A 20122-nucleotide genomic window follows, 5' to 3' on the forward strand; every position below is an offset into this window, starting at 1 on the left:
AACTTTCGGGTGACACGGAAGAACTGGGCTGAATCTTCCCCAAAGCTTCATCTTTGTGAATGTGGATAAAGCAAGCCCCGTTCCTTGCCGAAATCACCCAAACCTCTAAGCCTGTTTGCCTGCCCCGCCTACTGTGAGCTAGGGGGTATAGGGGAAGGCCACCTAGACCCCTAAATAAGAACAAGGCACCAATCCAACAGCACCTGGCAACACTTGCTTCCAGAACCCTCCAGACCCTGGAAATAGAGGGGTTGGTTACTTGAAGCTTTTTGGCACTCACTCCGAACACACCAAGAAAAACAAACCGAGGGGCGCTTGGGTGGCTCAGCCTCTGCCTTCGGCTCAGGTCATGATCCCAGTGTCCTGGTCCTGGGATCAAGCCCCAAATAGGGCTCTCTGCTCAGCAGGGAGCCTGCTCCCCCTCCCCCGCCCGCCCCCCGCCCCGCCTCTCTGCCTACTTGTGATCTGTCAAATAAATAAATAAAATCTTAAAGAAAAAAAAAGAAAAAAACAAACAAACCGGGAAGTAAATGCTTTCTAGACAATGTCGTTTCTCCGGCAGACGCCCCTTAAGTTTCATAATTTAACCATGTGCCCAAACGGAACACAAAACCTCCGTGCATGTAGAGATATTAATAATACTGCATTTATTTCATGCTAGGCACTGTTCCAAGTGTTTTATATGTACTTAATCTTTAAAACACCTCAGAAAGTAGGCAATGTTAGCACTGATTTTATAGAGATCACACGGCTACAAAGTGCCAGCGCTGGGATTCGAACTTCAGCAATGGGAGCTCCAGCCCCGCATTATAGATTACTCAAAAATAAAATCTTAAGGGACGCCTGGCTGGCTCAGTCGGCTAGGCATCTGCCTTTGGCTCAGGTCCCTATCTCAGGGTCCTGGGATTGAGCCTCTCCACCCGCCCCCCCAAACCCTCACGCAAAATCGGGCTCCAGGCTGAGCATGGAGCCTGCTTCTCTCTCTCCCTCTGCCCCTCCCACTGATCGTGCATTCTCCCTAACAAAAATCTTTAAATAAAATCTTTTTAAAAATCTAAACTCTTAAGCACCAAACTGCCTATATACATAAAGGTACTTTCTGAATGAGTCAGGAATTGGATAAGAGGGACTTATCATTATTATACAAACAACAAACTTGAAAGTTTACCTCTACAAGCTCCTTCTATAAAAATGGGAGCTACATAACTGTGCCTCAGAGGTTTGGGCAAAGAATCTGAACATTAGCTGTGATTAATATTAAGAGGCATGTGCTTCAGGTAAAAAAGGGTTAGGACAGGAATCAAATCTTGTTACCCAAGCTTATTCCAGATCCACAAGCAACTTCTACAGACTTTAGGCAGGAGGAGCTGAAGTGGACTGAAAAGGACAGAAAGAGGGGAGGAGTGAGAACCTTTGAATAGGATGCCTGACACCTTTCTTCCCCACCACCTTTTAGGAAACAAACACCCATCTACATCAGGACTTTGAGGGTCAAAACCCACAGAGCTTGGGAGGTAAATTAGCTGGAAAAAAAAATTTTTTTTTTTAATTTAAAGCTCTATGCCCCATGTGGGGCTTGAACCCACAGTCCCAAGATTGAGTCGCATGACCTACCAACTGAGCCAGCCTAGCACCCCAGAAGTATTATTGAAAATTTTTCTTTTATTATCTCTGAGAAAACAGGTAGCGAAACAGTCTGTTCTGGTCCCTGCTACTCTGATATCCTCCCTCATACCTGTGGCAGAGTTCCACCACCACACAGAACACGACTAGTTCACACGAAGAATAAGACTACAGCTGTAGCCGAAGCCAGAGCAGTCACAGTCATTACGTAAGCCAAACAAAAACCACCATGAATGGGTGTGCTGGGAGTCACAGGCTTTGTCATCCTCTAACGGATCCCAAGCCCACCCCTCTTCCACACCTGGCTGAGAAAACAAAATAATTCTTAAGATCACAGCTCCACCAGGGAAATGTGGTCCTCCAGTTGTTTGGAGATGTTCCAATAGAAGTTTCATCACTGGGTGACCCTGTTTTTCTGTCCAACACTCAATCTCACAGAATACAAAATACATCAGCCATATTAAGGGCAAATCATTCATTTATTGTTTAAAGATCGCAAGACAACATCTGGATTTCTGTAGCACAATTTAAATGTTTTACTTTTCTGATAAAGCAGAGTATAATAGAAAAAACAATTAGTTTCCAGTGATATATCTATAGCTCTATTCAGAATTAAGTCTTCCACAGACATGTTACCTGGAAACAAAAGCCTATTACAATAAGCAAAGCTTCAACCAGAGCGGCTACTTTTCGTGCCAGGAAAAAAAAGTTCATCCCTATAGGAGGAATGATGTGCTATGTAAAATGGCTGTAAGGTCACAGCCTTGAGGGCACTGGAAGTATATTCTCCTATTCCACAGTAAATAGTTTGGTGCATTTCAAACATCAGTTTATCTGCAACCATGCTGGCAACCTCTGACTGGTAGTTCCATCGGGTAAAAAATAAATTAAATCCCTATACTGATGTTTCTTGATTTACATTTTTTAAAAGGTACACAGTTCATTTAAGATGTAATTCTGGCAAGAATTACATTTGAGACTCCTTGCTCAGATTTTGGTTAACAGTAAGAATCTTTCAGAAATTCAAGTTCTTATTAATCAATAATTTGTCAGCTAGGATACATTCAGGCATCAGCTGCAACTACAGAATAGGTGCACTGCCTCAGCGCTTTGGAAAGACATTATAATCTAGAACACTACTAGCAGACAAAAAAATATCTGTTACTGGAGAGCATAAGTACAGTACAGCAACACAAAACATATATTCATATGTCGGCTTGTTTAAGCCTCAAGCCCTCGATCCTTTGTTGAAATTCAGTAATTGTATTCCTATGGGTTTTAATACCAAGAACTCAAGCTCCAGGAGGGCTAAAGTCTAATTTGTACTCCAAACCAAGTAGCAAAGCCGCTTGCTACTACTGAGGCTGATCTGTACAGACTTCAATACCAAGTCCAGAAGACAATTATTACATAATACCCGAGAAGGTCTGAAAAATAATTACTCATTTACATAGCTGGTCCTTCAGAGCGTTTTACCTCTAACATGTTTTTTGATGAAAGTTATTTAATGTATCGAAGATAACTGTGACTTACTGATCAAATACATGAATACTTATACTTACCTGGGATTTCATTTCTGCTGAAAGAAATAGGAAGAACAGGACTCACTTAAAAAAAAAAAAAACGAGAAAGGAAGGTAAAAATCTTATCACACACTATCACTTTTGGAAGCAGCATAGAGGGGCAGTCAAAGGTAAAACACTGGTGAAATAGGTCAAAACTAGGCCCCCCAAAAATCTATATTATTATCATCAATGACAGTACCACAACTATGCCCTGCATAATTAATAATCACTCCTAAGAATTTTCATTTGGCACCAGATGATGTGTTTAAGATAAACACTCTGGGATATTTAAAATCAGACTTCGTTTTGTTAGCTGAGTTATAGGAGAAACTTTAAAGGAGGGGAAGGGAAGAGAAGGAAATGGGAAACGGACCAGAAAAAATTTTTTGAGTCATCATCTAAACCAACAAAGCACTGATAGCTCCAAACATTAGGTCAGACACTAAAACGACTGATATAGGCTCAAGTGGTTTATAAAACCTATAAAAAAGACTACACCAGCAAAGTCCCCATTAATTTGTAGAGTTCAGAAACTAAAACAAGGAGCAACATTTTAGCTTAAAACCTTATCTCAAGAGAATCATATACACGTCACATGAATAAAAATACCTGAAACCAAACATTTTTAAAAGCTCCAATACCCAAAGTATAAAGAAAAAAATTAATTCAGAAGACTCAATCAATCCATGGAATCACAAAACGGCTGGACAATCTGTATCTCCCCTCCACACTAACCATCCCATGGAAGACCAAGGGAGATCAGACCTTCCAGACCTATGCACCACCTGGTTGCTGCAAAATTCTGTGTAGATTCCTTGTGGAACAGCAGTTTCCCATCTTGTGTCTCTCCCTATCACGCAGGAAGCAAGTCTGGCTGTGCTATTCTATTATCGTTTGTCACCCATCTGCAACATGATACCGTACAGATAAGCAAAAGTACATTATCTAGTTCCCTTTCCCCAGAAGGTTGAGGCTCAGGTATAGGGGCAATCTCCTGTGCATAGTCTTTATTTAGGCCGACTCAGTGACTTCAACAGGCTTAATCATGTGATCAGGTTTGTTGCCAGCTGCATAGTGCTCCCACATCTGTAGATAGAGCCGCTCTAGTTCCATTGTGTATTGTTTGGTGTTGAACAGAGGGCTAGATATTCTCTGCTTCCACACTTTGCCACGAATTTTCTTCAGGCTAGGCAATAAAACAAAAAAGAACCAAGCTTACAAATCAGAGCAGAAAAATTCAGAACAAGCCCTCACAAATTCCTAGTCACCTTTGTGGTAAAATACATGACTGTACTTCACACTGTGTTCTCTTCTGACTGGCCACGCTGACCTCAATGCTGAAAAAGGGAAGGATCACAGCTAACGTAACGCTAACACTTAGAATAATCAAGTTCGACTCCACGTCCTCTGAAAATATTCAGTTTTTCCTAAAGAAGTATATCCACGAGATCCCATGCTTTCTCCATTTCAGCTCACTTCTACCTTTAAAAGAAAGAATTGGCAATCACACATGTCTACTCCCATGTACCAGTTAGAATGTACACTGCTTATCCTTTTCGTTAAGAGATTTAGCAATGTGTGTGTCAAGAAACTTAAATGTTAACAACCCTCTGACTGATCAGTAACACTTTTACATCTATCCAAAAGGAAATGATCAGAGATGCAGGCAAACCTGGCCATGCAAAGATGGTCACTGAAGCATCATTTACAATAGCTAAGCCACAAATGTGAAATGAAGTTTTCAGTTTATGAATATTTTAATGAAATAGGAAAAATACTCCAAGGGATAAGAAATATACTATCTCTACTGCCATAATTTTCCACTTACACGTGAATTACTTATTTAGATATTAGCAAAAAGTGTTCCTAATATCACCAAGAACATGGTTTTATTCAAAATAGGGAAAAGAAGCAATCAGTCCTTCACTGGGAACAGACAGGTAAAGAATTCTCAATTCCTCTTCTGAATATGTAATTTGTGATGAGATTCTTCTTCTATGGAGAGAATTACTACCTCAGAGGGAGAAGCTGGAACACTCTTATGCATTTTTAAAAGCAATTAATAAAAAAGTTTTAAAGTTTTTGTGACAGAACTAGTAAAATGGCTATACATTATGTTGGCTTCAACCCAACCATGACTATATTAATGCTACCTTTCAAATAAATGTACTTCTGTGCTCTATTTTTCTAAGTTCTGTATGTCAGCGGGAGAATGGTTGAACTGTGCTACATCCATACAATGAAATACTACTCAGCAATAAAAAAAAAATGAAGTACTGATATAGGCCAACATCAGGGATCAATCTCACAACATTATACTAGATGAAAAAAAACCTATAGAGTGCATACTGTATGGTTTCATTTGTATATGGTTCTAGAAAGGCAAAACTAAGTTATGGGGAAAAAATTTCAGGACAGTAGTAGTTGTCCTGAGGGTTGGTGTGAAGGACCAACTGAGAAGGAATGTGAAGGAACTTTCTGGAGTGATGATAATGTTTCCATATACTGTTACAGGTTTGGGTTACAAAGGCAGGTCTTAAAACTCCAATTTAAGATTTATGCATTCCACTGTATATAAATTCTGCCTCCAAAATAATATTAAACTCTAAGGATGTACATTCTTAAGTATACAGGAGTATGGAGGTCTGTAATGTACTTCAAAATGTATCATATAAGATGGATTGCTATATGGCTAAAGGAATAAAAAGAGGAACAGATACGTAATAAAGCAAGGATAGTAAAGTGTTAGTGGTAAAATCTAGGCAGTAGGTACAGAAGTTTATTGTAAGACTGAAAACTTTTATAACAAAATCTTGGAGAAAAGTATCATATGAAATCAACCAAGCTCCAAAAAAATTTTTTAAATACACTAAAACTAAAACATTTACTGTAGTTATCTCTAGAATGATGGACACAAACCTTAATTTTTTTAATGCCTGAGCTCAAAATTTTCAATCATTCTTCTTAAATATATATGATATTCAATGAAGATTTTGAAAATATAAATGCTTAACATCTTCTGAATGCTTACCAAGAACTTTTGTTAAGTGCTTTACATGGAACACCTTTTTTTTTAACCCTTACATCTCTGCAAGGTAGGTACTATCATGCATCCCCATTTTGCAGATAGAAAAAGCAAGGCATGTAGAGACTAACTTGCCCAAGGTCACAAACCTTATAAGTGGGAGGGCGTGGATTCAAACCGCCAAGCGGTCTCTCTAAAATATGCTACTTCTCAGAAAAACAAGAAGAAAAAAAATTACCTAGAATACCCAAAGAAAAGCCTCATTTAAGAGAGAAACACTACTTCATTGTAGGCTAAAGCACCACTTATCTAAGCACCACCCCCCCTCTAATTCCCACCCACTTAGGGCACTGAAGTTATGCTGGCATTTTCCCTTAGGCTACAATGAAGATGTAGCACCCTAATAGGGTCAAAGGTCTGGCTGTTTTCCCTACGACTCTTCAAATTTTGAGGAAGGGTTGTACCAGTTTACTCACTGTCTGAAATGTATGAAAAAGCCAGCATCTGGATGCTCCCTCATCCCTTGTATCATACTAAAAATATTTATTTTCTGGCAAATAATGGCTATACTACAATGTTATTTTATATTTGAAACTTTCTCTTATTAACCATTTGTATTTCTACTTGAGTGAGTTGTCTGTTCATTTCCGTGTTTAGTTTCCTTTTAAGGAATTTAAGATATGAATGTTCTTTGGTCTTTATATAACCAAGCTATTATTATGTGACACAGAAACAAAGATTTTCTTTCCCTCTTTGCTTGCATTTTCTTGACTCACTTTTATTCAGCCATTTACTCTACATAGTCACACCTATTGATCACTACCTTTTATGGAAGTTCAGAAGTTCTCTCATCTAGAGATCATACAACTAAATCACCTATTTCATATTATCCTTATTTTATGATTTCATTGTGTAACATCTATATCCTCTCTAAATTTTCCTTATCTATCTCCTTTACCATAAAATTCGTTCATGGAAAAGTTTACTTACTATTCTAGGTCAGTTCCCAGTTTCACAGCTATGTCTTCATATTCTTGTCTATTTTTAGCAATAAGCTCAAGACAACCTAAACAAGTGAGCTGGGAAGCTGCAACTCGAGAAGCAAGAGTCTCTCCTGCAAAAAAAAAAAAAAAAAAAAAAAAAAAAAAAAAAAAAAAGGAGAGAAAAAGAAAAGAGAACAGACTGCACATCTGAGGATGTAAACAGCAGTTATTAATGTTGTTTGTTATGTACCCCATACAATGCAGATGAGGAGAATGGAACGAAGTGCTTATACTTGGAACAAAGCTCATTTTTTATCATCTTGCCCTAAGTGCTGCTTCTAGTACACACAATTTCACCTAAAAAATGTTTCCCCTAAAGGAGGTTTTAAAGGAAAAAGGAAGATTCCAATGATTTATGGGCAACTCACCTGGCATAGTGACCATGGGTGTTCCTGCCCAGAGAACATCCATCCCTGTGGTGTGTCCATTACAAAGGGGAGTGTCCAGGCAGACATCGGCCAGCTGGCCTCTCCTGACATGTTCCTCTTTAGGAGCAACAGGTGAAAAAATGATACGGTTTTGGGGAAGGCCCATGTTTTGCGCATACTGTTGAATATTAGGTTCTCCTACTGCTGGAAACCGCAACAGCCACAGCACACTATTGGGAACACGCTTTAGAATCTAAAACAGGGAAAATAAGAATAGGGTTTTTTTTTAAAGATTTTATTTATTTATTTGACAGAGATCACAAGTAGGCAGAGAGGCAGGCAGGGAGAGAGTGGGGGAAGCAGGCTCCCCACTGAGCAGAGAGCCCCATGTGGGGCTCGATCCCAGGACCCTGGGATCATGACCTGAGCTGAAGGCAGAGGCTTTAACCCACTGAGCCACCCAGGTGCCCCAAGAATAGTTTTTAATAGCAGTTCTGCCCTTCTCAAGAAAGGCTCTCATAGAGCTCTAATAATTCTACCCGGCTATTCTTGTCACCCAGATAGCAGCCTACAATGAACTCTGTCTTTCCCTCATAGATGAATCGGATCAACTGAATTACAGGTTCCTGTTGTGCTTAGCTGTCCCCAGAGTTCAAAGAAAGAGAAAACTGACGTAAGACACAAAACAAGTTACTAATTGGCAAAATCTGAGGCAGCTGTGTCCTCTGGGAATCATTATTGACAGTGGTTTTTGCCGATGAGCGAGAAATTTTCCATTTCAAATTTTAAATCCCCCAGCATGACACAACAAACAGGATTAGCTCACACTTGCCTGACTACATGCCTAATCAAGATCAGGTGTCCGCAGACTTTCTGTAAAGGACCAAAGAACAAATATTTTTGGCTTTGCAACCACATGGACTCTGTCATAACTACTCAATTCTGTCCTTGTCACTGGAAAACAGCTACAGACAGTATGTAAACAAGCAGGCGTGACTGTGTGTATAAAAGTTACAGAAACAGGGCGCCTGGGTGGCTCAATACTGAGCCTACCTATACTACAATACTGGTAGACTATCACACATGGCTGGATGTGGACATGATGCTTTTGCTATCAGTTTAGACCATGGGTTGGTAAACTATAACCTGTAAGCCAAATCTGGCATATTGTCTGCTTTGGTAAATAAAACTTAAATAGAACATATTTATACTCCTACATTTACATAATGTCTATGGTGCTTGCCTGCTCCAAATGGCAGAGTTAAGCAAACACAACAGAGTATGAACTACAAAAAACAAAAATAATTACCATCTGGCCCTTTAAAAAAAAGTTTGTTGATCCCTGGTTTTGAATACATAAGTTAAAAAGGTTCTTAATGTGATATTTATACATTGGAAGGAAAAATCAAGAAGCACCTGGGTGGCTCAGTCATTAAGCATCTGCCTTCGGCTCAGGTCATGACCCCTAGGGTCCTGGGATTAAGTCCCACATTGGGCTCCTTGCTCAGTAGGAAGCCTGCTGCTCTCTCTCCCACTCCCCCTACTTCTGTTCCCTCTCTAGCTGTGTCTCTCTCTCTCTGCTAAATAAGTAAATAAAATAAAGTAGGGCTGCTGGGTGGCTCAGTTGGTTGGGCATCAGATCATGATCCTGGAGTCCCAGGATCAAATCCCGCATCAGGCTCCCAGCTCTGTGGGGAATCTGACCTTCTCCCCGCTCATCTCTCTCTCTCAAATGGATAAATAAAACCTTAAAAATTAAAATAAAATAAAAATACTGTGTCAACTATACTCAAAAAAAATTTTTTTAATTAAAAAAAAAATGGCTGAAAAATCTACTCTTGTAGAAATGAGCACAACAGCTCCTGAATGGAAGTGGAGGCCAGCCTTAGCAACATGGTCTACATAATCTCTACCAGTATCTAGACATGAATAATTAATCTACCCATACTCACATTTGCCCACATCTGTAAAGTAGAAGGGTCGATTTTGTATAACTGATTAAAATTACAGTACACAATGGCATCTTCTGGTAACCCATACTGAGAACGTGTGGTTACAATAATGGTACGAGGAACCTCTTCTCCAGTGGCAGCTTTATTGTTGATCTGGAACATGAAAAACAGTACATGTTTATATTTAAAGCCATTTATATTTAAAGCCAGCAGCATCTGGTATTTTTTAACTAATGAAGAATCCTTGGGGTGCCAGGTGGCTCAGCAGGTTGGGCATCTGACTCCTCTGATTTTAGCTCAGGTCGTGATCTCGGGGTTTTCAGACTCCGAGGCCAGCGGTGAGTCAGCTTGAGGATTTTTTCTCTCCTCACTCTGCCCCTCCCCCAACCTGTTCTCATACACACATGCACATGCTTTCTCAAATAACTATCTTTTTTTTTTAAGATTTTATTTATTTACTTGACTGACAGAGATTCCAAGTAGGCAGAGAGAGAGGAGGAAGCAGGCTCCCTGCTAAGCAGCCTGCTAAGCAGGGAGCCTGATGCAGGGCTCGATCTCAGGAACCTGGAATCATGACCTGAGCAGAAGGCAGAGGCTTTAACCCACTCAACCACTCAGGCACCCCTCAAATAACTACCTTAAAAAAAAAAAAGAAAGAAACCTTCAGATGCCAAATAGTATAACCATTAAAAGTTACGTCATTTGAACTATGAAAAAATATTCATGACATATTAAGTCAAAAAACGGAAAATGTTACAGTATTATCTTAATGGGGGGGGGACCACTCCACACCTTCAAACTTACGACTCAAGCCAAAAAGTTCTTTTCAAAACTTTATTATTCCAACAGCAAGCTTTGCTTATTTTCTTAAGATTTTATTTATTAATTTCACACACACACACACACACACACACACACACACAGCTAGAGAGGGAACAGAAATAGAGGGAGAAAGAGAAGCAGGCTTACCATGGAGCAGGGAGCCCAATGTGGGGCTCGATCCCAGGATCATGACCTGAGCTGATGGCAGACACTTAATGACTGAGCCATCTAGGCACACCCCTTTTCTGCTTATTTTTAATGAATGAAATGTCCTTTTCTAAATCACACCCACCCTTGAAGGCTAAATTTATTCCTCCAAATGATCTCTCCTGCATCTCCTCACACTGATGGTCACTATTTTTAAGTATCTACATATACAATTAATTACAGCCTTACCTTACAATTCCCACACATCTCGGTACTGCCTTAAACTGTTATTTAACTATTCCAAGTATGCATGGACATTTCATACATTTGGGCATTGTGTTCTAAACTCAAAATTCTTTGTCCCTGTGCATTTCAAGAATTATACACTTTTTTTCCTTAAGTCAAACATGTCTGTCCTATTTCAAATGGCAGTTAATCAGAGATTAAGAGAAAACACACCATCTTTTTAGCCCAATACACACTGTAAGTGACTATTATCAATTTCTTTGCTAGAAACAAGAGCTAGCCTGAGAGAAAAGAGTTCATTTTGAGCACCTTTAGTATAAACTATTACACCACTAAAACTTTTAACTCCTGAGAAATCCTTGCCTTATAATCTTGACAGAGCTACATACTTACTCACTCCAATATACAATATATATTTACTGAACACATGGTACATTACTGTGACTAAGACATGGACCCTAAAGGAATTCAGTTCAACAGAGAATACATAATACAACAATGATAACATGCTGTGCTGGATATAAAATACATCCCAGGTATTACAGAAGCAGAAAAGACAAGTAGCACAGAACAGGAAAGGTGTGATTAGCAGATTAGTGATAAGGACAGGAATGGATTCCTGGAGGAACTATCTGAACTAAAAAGTCTTAAAAGGAAGGAAGACTTAACTAGGGAAAGAATGAGTAACAGAAGCAAGAAACTGTATTAAGTACAGATAATTATTCACTGTTGATAAGAAGAAAGCCACAGGCAAAGAGTAAGAACATACTGTTAACCAAGTAGACCCTCATTAAGTGACCTACTGGCTGAATCCAAGAGACTTAAAATAAAACAAATTGAGGGGCACCTGGGTGGCCGAGTTGGTTAAGTGTCTGCCTTTGGCTCAGGTCATGCTCCTGGGATCGAGTCCTACATCAGTCTCCCCGCTCAGCAGGGAGCCTGCTTTTCCCTCTCCTCCTTGCTTATGCTCTCTATCTCTGTCTCTCGCTCTCTCAAGTAAATAAAATCTTTAAAAAAATAAAATAATAAAATAAGACAAATCTATGTAAGATGCCAATTTCCACTGGACTCAATTCCTCAACTATGAAACAGGGATAATGATGCTCATACCTCCTGGAGTTATTATGAGACTTAAAGGGGATAAAAGAATACCTGGTGGTACATATTATGTTCTATTCTCTCCTCACCTGGGTAGTTGCTAGTCCATTGCTAATACTGAACCCATTAATTGTTATCTGAATTTGCCCTCTGTTAATCATCTCGATAACTGCTTCCGCAATGGTATTCATAGGAATAACGGGCATATTAAGAGCTGTATTACTGCTGTCACCATTGTCTCCTCCATCAGGACACTTCATCTGTAAGGAAAAAATGACAAAATGTATCATTAGGGCTAAGATCCCAAATGCAGAGAACTTCATTTCAATGACAATATTGACCAGGTTCTGACCTTGACAATTTTCACATCCGGCAGACTATCAAGAAATGCTTTGAGGTCGATGCCATTAAGAACAATCCGATTATCATAGATGTGACCATTGGACTTAAAATCGATGACTGCTTTTTTCTAATTAAAAAAAAAGGTTTGAGACAAATCTTTTAGGATTCTTAGGGACAACAACAAAGAAATGACTACAGTTCTTCGCAACATCCACATAGCACCTACCTTCAAGTGAGGGAACATATTAGCATGATCACCAATAAAGAAAGTATGGGGCATATAAGCCAGTTTCTCAGAATACTGCTCAGCAACTTCAGCTGGTGACGTTTCCTGATCAGTGATGATGTAGTCCATGAAAAGTGCACCACTAGTCCCAGGGTATCCCAGCCACATGGCCTAGAAGAAAAAAGAAACCAGGCCAAAACCTAAAAATTTTCATCCCAAAAGAGTTCAAAACTAAATAAACATACAAGAAGGGTTGACTTCTTTAGCCAAGACGGATGATGTAGTATCTCAGACTACCTTTTGAAGTGTTAAATGTTTTTCCAATTTACAATACCAAACAACTGTTTGTACTCAACCATGAATTGCGTGTCTCTAATCATGTGCCTGTGCATATTGTATTCGACACTCAAAATTCTTTATCCCTGTACATTTCAAGAACTGTATTTTTTTTCCTGAAGTCAAGCATGTCTGTTATTTCAAATGCCAGGTAACTGGGGGGTCGGGGTAGCAGAAATCACTCTTTTTAGCTCAATAAACATTGTGAGCAATTACTATTTAGTTCCTTTACCTGAATAGGAGCAGGCCTGAGAGCAAAGAGTTCATTTCGAGCACCCTTGGTATAACCATTCATATTTACAAGGATGTGTATGCCATCCTGATGGATGCGATCAGCTGCTTTTCCATTGCATGGAATCTGTGGAATAAAAAAAAATAAGAACTATGTGTAATCTCAAACTAATTCAATTAGCTTTAATGGCAAATAGAATTCAGAGTCATAGGTGCAAAACACAGTAACACAAATTACATTAATGCAGCATTAAAATGTGGCTAAGTGCCATTAAAATGGGCCCAAAACATTACAGAAAAAGAATACGCAGGAAGCGGAGTTTACTCTATATTGAACCTATGAATAACAAGACTTCATAGAGGACTGGTGTTTGAAATGGGCCTTCAAAGATGAATAAGGCAGTTGGACAGAAGAGAATCTCAATAGAGAACAGAATGAATAAAGAACCAGAGTAAAGTGCATGGCAGATTTTGCAAATGCTGAGTCGATCACTTCTGTCTGGTTTAAGGTATATATGAGGGCAAATGGCAGGTGAAAAATATTGGCAAACATGGCTGTGCTCAGACTTAGAAAGACTGTGAAGGCTGGGGTGCCTGGGTGGCGCAGTCAAGCGTCCAACTCTTGATTTTGGCTCAGGTCATGATCATAGGTTCATGAGATGGATCCCTATGTTGGGCTCCATACTCAGCATGGAGTCTGCTTGACATTCTCTCCCTCTGTCTCTCCCCACCCCAACTTGAGCCCTCTATCTCTAAATAAATAAATTTAAAAAAAAAAAACAAAGAAAGACTGTGAGGGCCCTGCTGAAGAGTTTAGACTCCACAGTCAATAAGCAGTGGGTCCCTGAATATCCCAGATGTGGAGGACAGTATGCTTCTTGGTCAGAGTCTAAACACTACATCAGAAAGGGTTAAGTAGGGGACGCCTGGGTGGCTCAGTTGGTTGGACGACTGCCTTCGGCTCAGGGCGTGATCCCGGAGTCCCGGGATCGAGTCCCACATCAGGCTCCCAGCTCCATGGGGGAGTCTGCTTCGCTCTCTGACCTTCTCCTCGCTCATGCTCTCTCTCACTGTCTCTCTCTCTCAAATAAATAAATAAAATCTTAAAAAAAAAAAAAAGAAAGGGTTAAGTATACTCCCAAAGCAACAGCTACATTGCTAAAAATGTTGGCACACACTATTTACTAAATGACAAGATCTCACAACCCTTCTGCTGGAACTTGAATGATTCATGTATCAATTACTAGATATACCATACACTGCATATCCCTTTTAGTCACCAAAGTGACCCACAGAATCTATAAAGAAAAACCTCTAGACCAAGCAAATTAATTCCTCCACAAGTTTCAATCTTAATTCTGTTTAAAGATTTTATTTACTGGGCGCCTGGGTGGCTTAGTGGGTAAACCTCTGCCTTCTGCTCAGGTCATGATCTCAGGGTCCTGGGATCGAGTCCTGCATCAGGCTCTCTGTTCAGTGGGGAGCCTGCTTCCCCCTCTCTCTCTGCCTGCCTCTCTGCCTATTTGTGATCTCTGTCAAATAAATAAATAAAATCTTTTAAAAAAAAGATTTTTATTTACTTATTTCACATAAAGACAGACAGTACAAGCAGGGGGAGCAGCAGGCAGAGGGAGCAGATTACCCCCTGAGCAGGGAGCCCAATGCACTCGATCCCAGAACCCGGAGATCATGACCTGAGCCAAAGGCAGCCGCTTAACCAACTGAGCCACCCAGGTGCCCTCAATCTTAATTTATCATAAAACTGATGCTCCTAAAAATAACAACAGAGCAAGTACAGAAATAAAGTTAACCAAAGGCAAATGCCCACAAAAACAGATGAACCATGATGAACCCTAGAATTCCTCTATTTTCTTTAAATAACCTATTTATTCCTCTTCCAAGGCAGCATTTCCTGAAGAGTTTTATGTCCAAGCACAAATAGATCCCATTTTGATTTCATCTGCAACGTCAGCACAATCCACACTGATTACAAATGTAAATGATCAGAGAAATAAGATCGCAGTAATTATCCATATGTAATGGCTGATGTTAAATACTGGTCATGAAAAATACAAGCTATACACCAATAGTTTCATTCACTATTTGTTTTAAATTTAAAGCCTGAAGTGTAGGAGTTTCGCCTACCTGAGAGAGATCAATGAAATGATTGGCTTCTGCCATCACTTTCACTCTGAAGTTTGTGCCATCATCTGGGCTCAGGGCGTAACAGAATACCTGAAGGGCAGCACACAATGTATTTAAAAACCTCAGCTTAACAAGATACAGAAGCAACCACCTATATGTCCATCAAGAGATGAATGGATAAAGAATACACAGAGAGTGTTGGCATACACGCATGCATACATACAACAGAACCAGAGAAAACAATGAAATCTTGCCATTCACAACAACATGGATGGAACTAGAGAATATTATGCTAAGTGAAATAAGTCAGACGGAAAAAGACAAGTACCATATGGTTTCACTTACATATGGAATTATAAAACAAACAAATGGCCAAACAAAAAATACACAGAAACAGACTCCTAAGTACAGAGAACAAAATGGTGGTTGCCAGAGGGAGGAGGTGAGGAGAATGGGTAAAATGGTGAACAAGATTAAGACGTACAAACTCCACCCCTGTGACTTATTTTCTAACTGGAAAAGTACAGCATAGGGAATTCAGTCAACATTTAATGACTTCATATGGTAACAGACAGTAACTACACTTACTGTGGTGAGCATTTCATAATGAACGAATGTGAATCACTATGTTGTACACCTGAAACTAATGTAATATTGTATGTCAACTGTATTTCAATTAAAAAATTAAATGTAAAACTAATCTTGGCTCAAATCTTTCAAAAAGACACTGACTGACCTTAACACCTAATGGTAATGATAAAGCCAGAAATATTTATTGTTGTTTTTTTTTTAATAAAACAAATAGTGTCTCTAGGGAAATACTAGTCTTACCTCAAATTTATCAGGATTGTGCATGCCTGGAATAGACTGCATAAGGTGAGAAGTAGGATGATTCCCAAAGTCAGAACTCACATATCCTACACGCAGCCGACCATCACTAAGCTTCAAGTCTTTTGGATGTTCATATGGTGGCTTATGAAGGACATTAATCTACCAACAGAAACCAATGCCTGTTAGTGCAGTTGAATCTATACATAAATCTTCATCTAGGAAAACTGATAAAAAACAAAACAAGCCTGTACTTTCCATCTGTTGGGAATGGTTTGCCCAGAATACTTAAGTCATACAGCCAATTCAATCCAATCTTAGCAGTTTATATAATATGCTTCATACTCTAACCTGTTCCTGAGGCCTAAGAAGTAGCTTGAGCAAATCTAAAACTTGGAGAAAGCTCGAGGCAGTGTGGACAGAGCATGACATACCCTGCATTTTAGAAAATTCTATAAGGAAGCATTTCTAAAACACAGAATTACATCTAGCACTCTAATCCATTCTGCTGAGCAAACTGTCATCTTTGATCAAGTACTGCTCTAATTCTCAAAGCAGAGTATAAAATACCAAACACTTTTATTAAACACCATGGTTTTCAAACACCAGTCCTCTACTGTTAGAATTCCACCCTAGGGGATGGAAGGGGTCATGATTGAGACATGGTGTCTCTGGGGTATCTCGTTTCTCAGCGTGGGTTGTGTTCACCTTATAGTAAGTAACTCATGAAACCACATACATATGACTGATTCACGTCATCTTCTGTATCTGTACTTTATTGTGAAACAGAAAGATTGAGACAAAACAATCGTACCTTATCCAAGCAGAGGTTTCCATGCCTCTCAGCAATAGCCTTCCTGAAGCCGTGAGAAAGAGGGTATAGCATACTATGATGAGGGTGCACAGAAGGCAACCTGTTCTTCTCTAGCTGGTCAGCCACAATACTGACCAACTTCTTCATTCGCTCATCATAGTCTGTCCAATCACAGACAATCTAGGGGAGGCAAGAAGCAGTTACTACCCAGAGGCACCTAGGTGGCTCAGGTGATCGGGCATCTGCCTTTGGCTCAGGTTGTGATCCCGGGGTCCTGGGATGGAGCCCCATGTCAGTCTCGCTGCTCAGTGGGGAACCTGCTTCTCCCTCTCCCTCTGCCATCTCCGCCCCACCCCCCAGCCTGTGCTCTCTGGCTCTCTCTGTCAAATAAAGTCTTGGGTGGGGGGAGTTATTTCCCAGAAAACCCTATTCCAAGATTTAACATTTTACATGACTTTGGCCTAATATAACTTCAGATAACCCTTTAGAAAACAGTTTGTTTAAAGGTCTCTGGCCAGGCTTGGATTAATGTGGCACATAACAATTAAAAAGTGATTGCCACACCGAAACCCAATTACTGGCCTGTTATTCTTTACCTGCAGGCAATGAGCCAAGTTACAATAAGCATCAGGAAAATCAGGCTTCAGTTTCAGAGCAGTGCGGTAGGAAGCAATCGCTTCTGGAATATTCCCTGAATCCTAGAAATAAGTAAAGTGGGATGGTTAAAAGTTTTGCTAGAATTAAACATTAGGTGCTTAGATGCATGTATTATAATCAACAGTAGTAACCTTATGAATGGAAGCCAAATTGCTGTGGGCATCTGCAAATGCAGGGTTAATCTGAATGGCACGAGTGTAACACTGCAAAGCTCCCTGAACATCCTGCATCTCCTTTAGAGTGTTTCCCATGTTCGAGTAGGCATCAGCAAAGGTAGGACTAATTCTGAAAGAGAAAAACGAAGATTTTCTTCTTCTAGTACAAAAAGCTTTAACTCCCTGTAATATTAGTCTGTGGTTATTAAAAGTCATCTTAACACAAGCCAAATATGCCACAGGCCAAACATTTAAAAATGTAAAAGAAAAAAAAATTAGACAGTGAGGAACTTACCGAATAGCCTCTTTATAATGCATCAGAGCTTCCTGAAGTTTTCCCTGCTGCTGCAGTACACTTGCTAAATTTGAATGAGCAGCAGCAAACTCTGGGAAGACCTACAGAGTCAAGATGACATCCGAGGTTTAAAAAAAACTTCTAAACCAGCAGTAAAAACTTACCACGGTAAGAACTTTGCTCAAGTATCTTTAAAATATCCCTACATTTCTGTCTACCTTCTCCAAGTCTCCTCATTCTTCAAAATCAAGTGACTCAAATTCTACCTCTTCCTTTACTTTTTACCTCTCATTTCCAAAGGTGCGGAGGTAAGACTCTCCTCATCCAGCTTATGCCGATTACTCCAGCATCTCTCTTTTCTAAAATCTCGGTCTCTTATTAAACTCCTACCACAACCACCACCCACCATTACAGCCATCAGGCACTGAAATTATGTACTTATTTGTAACCTCTCTTGAACTGTTAACTCAGTTTAACTTTTCCGTGTAGCTCTACCTGCCCATAAAATAACAAACTCAACATAGAGACTTCCCTGAATGTCACACAAGACTTCATTCACACCTTAGATACTCAATTACTGGTTCAATGAATGATTCAACCACTGCTTTTACAAAAGAGGTGGATGACATGGCAATCTTTAACTGCCTTTCCTCTACTAACCACAGAAAAAATATCCAGCCACACCACCCTGAACATACTTCCAATGCTTTACGATATAAGCGAACAGCCTCTTCAATGTTTCCCTGTTCTCTTTTGATATTGGCTAGGTTATTCAGAGAGTCTGCATGGGTGGGACACAGCCGGAGAGCTGTATTGTAACAATCTTCTGCTTCGGCAACCTAGAAAATGAAACAAATTATTCAACACCTATACAGAGGAAGCACAGAGCCACCACAGATGTTATTCTAACAACTGCTTAATTAAGCCTAATGGCTGATAATATTCTAGAAAGTAAGTATTTTTGCTATGCTCTCAACCAAAACTTGAAAGTAAAACAATTCACCACTTCGATACTTAATAGCAATAGGTACAGAAACAGCTTTTTAATCCTACCAGGTAACAAAGAAATAGACTGAATAAATGTCCTTACACTGCCCTTCTCTTTGAGTGCATTGGCTAGGTTGCAGTAGGCATCAGGGAAATGTGGTTGCAGTTCAATAGCTCGCCTGTAGGTGTCTATTGCCAGATCTATCAGGCCTTGCTCATAGTATACACAAGCCAGGTTGCCGTGCACCACTGCATGATTTGGACTCAAGCTTAGGGCACGAAGGTAAGCTGCCACAGCTCTGTAAATAAAAAAAAAAATACAAACACACACACACAATGCAACTAACTTTTAATGGATGCTTTGTTACAATTAATTCAAGCTATACCAAAGTATATCAATTAATTATAATTATAATTCATATAATTATAATTTATAATTATTAATTATAATTCATTCATTTAACCTCACATCAACATTCCACCTTAATAAAAATGTATTTTTACACTGAAAAATTTTCTATTTCCACATAAGAAATCAGCTCTTCCCTAACCAAAAAAAAAAAGAAAAGAAAAGAAAGAAAGAAAAAGAGAGAGGTCAGAAAGTCAGGAATTTACTTAGCCTTTGGAATCAGATTAAAGAAATAATTTAGTCTAAAAGATAACCACTTCAACAGGTTTACAATAAAAGAAATTTCAATTAAATTCCCAGTGAGAAGGATAATGGCTTGGAGGAAAGCCAGCAACGAAAAGTCAGGCAACGATGCCTCTAAATAAAAGGTAACACAGCAGACATGATGAGGGAAAAGTAACATACTAGAAAAGGAAAATGTCTTTCAATGGACTACTGTCATCCTTTTAGTCCAAAGGCTCAAGTGCCAATACAACACTCAAGAAAATGTATCAAACAGAACATTCTCTCACCTGTCAAATATCCGTGCCTCTTTCAAGACATTTCCTAAATTGATATAAGCATCCAGAAAATTGGGGTCAAGGGTGACAGCCTAAAAATTATAAGACAGCTACTTAGAGACAAGTTAAGATTTCAGATTACACTTGCCAATTACAATTTTTTATTCTGAGATAATTTTAGGCCTCCAATTACATATTCCAGTATAGTTAAATCTTATTTCTTTCACTTAAAAAAAAACCCATATAGGGGTGTCTGGCTGACTCAGTCGGAGCATGCAACTCTTAATCTCAGCATTGTGTGTTTGAGC

General features: G+C 39.4%; 1 protein-coding gene across 3 annotated transcripts in view; it reads right to left on the reverse strand.

Annotated features, from left to right (window-relative positions):
• Positions 1 to 2083: 2083 nt before the first annotated feature.
• Positions 2084 to 20122, reverse strand: part of OGT (O-linked N-acetylglucosamine (GlcNAc) transferase) — a 34404-nt gene continuing 16365 nt past the window's right edge. For 2 of the 3 annotated variants that reach the window (XM_044235553.1, XM_044235552.1), the window contains exons 6-22: positions 19827 to 19906; positions 19009 to 19204; positions 18617 to 18757; positions 17919 to 18019; positions 17600 to 17753; positions 17408 to 17509; positions 16812 to 16991; positions 16001 to 16159; positions 15170 to 15259; positions 13026 to 13151; positions 12458 to 12628; positions 12242 to 12358; positions 11979 to 12149; positions 9577 to 9729; positions 7625 to 7877; positions 7204 to 7327; positions 2084 to 4374 (exon numbers count right to left, since the gene is read on the reverse strand). In XM_044235553.1, coding sequence (XP_044091488.1) covers positions 4200 to 4374; positions 7204 to 7327; positions 7625 to 7877; positions 9577 to 9729; positions 11979 to 12149; positions 12242 to 12358; positions 12458 to 12628; positions 13026 to 13151; positions 15170 to 15259; positions 16001 to 16159; positions 16812 to 16991; positions 17408 to 17509; positions 17600 to 17753; positions 17919 to 18019; positions 18617 to 18757; positions 19009 to 19204; positions 19827 to 19906 — 2493 coding nt within the window. In that variant the 3' untranslated portion in view covers positions 2084 to 4199. The remainder of the gene's footprint in view (positions 4375 to 7203; positions 7328 to 7624; positions 7878 to 9576; positions 9730 to 11978; positions 12150 to 12241; positions 12359 to 12457; positions 12629 to 13025; positions 13152 to 15169; positions 15260 to 16000; positions 16160 to 16811; positions 16992 to 17407; positions 17510 to 17599; positions 17754 to 17918; positions 18020 to 18616; positions 18758 to 19008; positions 19205 to 19826; positions 19907 to 20122) is intronic. The other variant, XM_044235554.1, reaches the window with a different exon arrangement.

The sequence above is a fragment of the Neovison vison genome, chromosome X, assembly GCF_020171115.1.
Source record: "Neovison vison isolate M4711 chromosome X, ASM_NN_V1, whole genome shotgun sequence".
NCBI classification, from domain to species: Eukaryota; Metazoa; Chordata; class Mammalia; order Carnivora; family Mustelidae; genus Neogale; species Neogale vison.